The 2,156-nt window shown below is 33.6% G+C and overlaps 1 protein-coding gene across 1 annotated transcript; it reads left to right on the top strand.

Annotated features, from left to right (window-relative positions):
- The first annotated feature begins 535 nt into the window (after positions 1 to 535).
- On the top strand, positions 536 to 2,018 carry LOC117118677 (peptidyl-prolyl cis-trans isomerase A2-like). Its single transcript, XM_033263345.1, has 4 exons — positions 536 to 695; positions 902 to 1,177; positions 1,589 to 1,682; positions 1,786 to 2,018. The coding sequence occupies exons 1-4, from the start codon at positions 624 to 626 to the stop codon at positions 2,001 to 2,003; spliced, it is 660 nt and encodes a 219-aa protein (XP_033119236.1). The 5' UTR covers positions 536 to 623; the 3' UTR covers positions 2,004 to 2,018.
- The last annotated feature ends 138 nt before the right edge of the window (positions 2,019 to 2,156 follow it).

Raw genomic sequence — 2,156 nt, 5'->3', positions numbered from 1 at the left:
TATATATATTTTATGTAACCAATAAATTTTACTTTGTATATACATTTTACTTTAAGTGACTTCCAGTTTGTTATTTTTCTTATATTTGGATGCACTGTTGGTTATTGTCCAACGTGTACCACAGTTGCGAAAGCGATATCCATTAGGCCTAAATTGAAATTGAATATGAATGAATAAATGTATGAATGAATGAATGAAAATGAATGAATGAATAAATGAATGAATGAATGAACAAATGAAAAACAAATGAACAATTAAAGGAATGAATGAATGAATGGAGGGGGTGAGAGAGAGAGAGGGAGAGAGAGGGAGAGAGAGAGAGAGAAAGAGAGGGGGTTGGGGTGAGTGAGTGTGTGAGTTATAAAGAAAAATACACATATAGGCCTATCTATATCTGCAAACGATCAACACTGGAAACTGACACGTGGAACAAAATTGTAATTAGGCAACTATACGCAATTAGCTATTGTCAACAAGCGATTCATTATTAGGCCTACAGTTGTTTTATAGCTTTTGTTACGAAATGCTTAACATAAACCGATGTTTAGAGCTTGTCGTGTTGGCAGAGGCGACAGCTTTTTGGTTTGCCGTTGGCCAACGGCCCCCATCAAAATACTATATAAATGCCCGCTGTAAAGCGTATTGCCATAAAGTTGACTATTAATTGTAGAAGACGTAAGAAATATACTCAGGTGGTAAGTAAACCTACTTTTTTTAAAGTTTTGGTTTAGTATTTTTAAAAAAGATCTTTAGATTCAATTAATTTAAACATGTATTTTATGTTTGCTGTAAACTTCGCAAAATAATTTAAGTATTTCTAGAATTTATAAAAGCTCAGAATTGTTGTTTTCATATTCATCTCTGTAACTTTGAATTCAACAACATGTATCTTTGTTCACAGATCATGAAGTTAGAAGTTTACTTAAGCGTGTGTATATTTTTATTGGCATCATTGATGTCGGTGGATGCCAAAAAAAGAAGCACAAAGAAAGTGAAGCCATGGGAAGATCCAGACCGAGATCGAACCAACGATTTACTTGTCACTAAAATAGTGTACTTTGACATTGAGATTGATGATGAACTAATCGGAAGATTCGAGGTTGGACTTTTTGGCGAGACATGTCCCGTCACAGTACAGAACTTTGCTGCTCTAGCAAGAGGAGGCTGGAGAAATGATGTAAGTTACCTACTCTAAATACAAACACGTACATTTTCTCCAGATTTTTACAACATTCTGTTTTTTTTTTTATTTGTTATACTTGTTTTTATAATATACTTTAATCAATTTTGGTCCTTCTTTGTAAACAACCGAATCGGATTTCTTGCGGAGTTCCCATTTCGTTATTTTCTTTTATTATATTGTATTGTGAAAACGGCCAAGGTAATTTATGAGAGTGCATTCAATCGACAATGGCAATAATTAGATCAATTAATCACTCATTAAATTTAATAAATAGTCGATCGTCCAAGAAAAACTAAAAATTATAAGATGTAAAATAAATTTTAAACATAATCATTACACCTATATTATTGAGTATTCGTATAATTATACATATAAAATCACTATGTCTTTTTTTCTCGTCTTCAGAAGAATATGAGCTACAAAAACACAATAATCCATCGTGTGGTGCCTGACTTTGTAATCCAAATGGGTGACATCACAAGTGGAGACGGTACAGGAGGTACAAACAATTCTCTTCTCTAGTTTAGTTTAGGCAATGAATTAGACCAAGGAAGCAGACAACCTGAATACAGACATTCACATAATTTGTTTTCTATTCTCAGGAAGGAGTATTTACGGAGAATATTTCGCTGACGAGAACTTTAACTTGAGGCATTGGGGTCCAGGATATGTGTCGATGGCAAATGCTGGTCCAGATACGAACAACTCACAGTTCTTCATCTTGCTAAACAGCGCCAAATGGCTTGATGGTAAACACGTTGTTTTCGGAAAAGTAATTAAAGGAATGGTAAGTTCAATTTGTTTTCATTGTTCTTTTTAACGAATTTATCCACAGTAGGCAAATAGAAAAATATGATGACATCAAATCCCTTAGCACTATGAAATACTGTAATACTCACCCTAGATTACCGTATAGCAGGACAAATAGACCTATATCCCATCGTAAATATGTACCAAACAACAATATTCAATG

Source organism: Anneissia japonica, unplaced genomic scaffold, assembly GCF_011630105.1.
Source record: "Anneissia japonica isolate Jap-2015-1 unplaced genomic scaffold, ASM1163010v1 scaffold60769_len2156_cov142, whole genome shotgun sequence".
Lineage (NCBI taxonomy): Eukaryota > Metazoa > Echinodermata > Crinoidea > Comatulida > Comatulidae > Anneissia > Anneissia japonica.
Note: the sequence above shows the minus strand (reverse complement) of the source record. Positions and strands in the feature narration are given on the sequence as shown.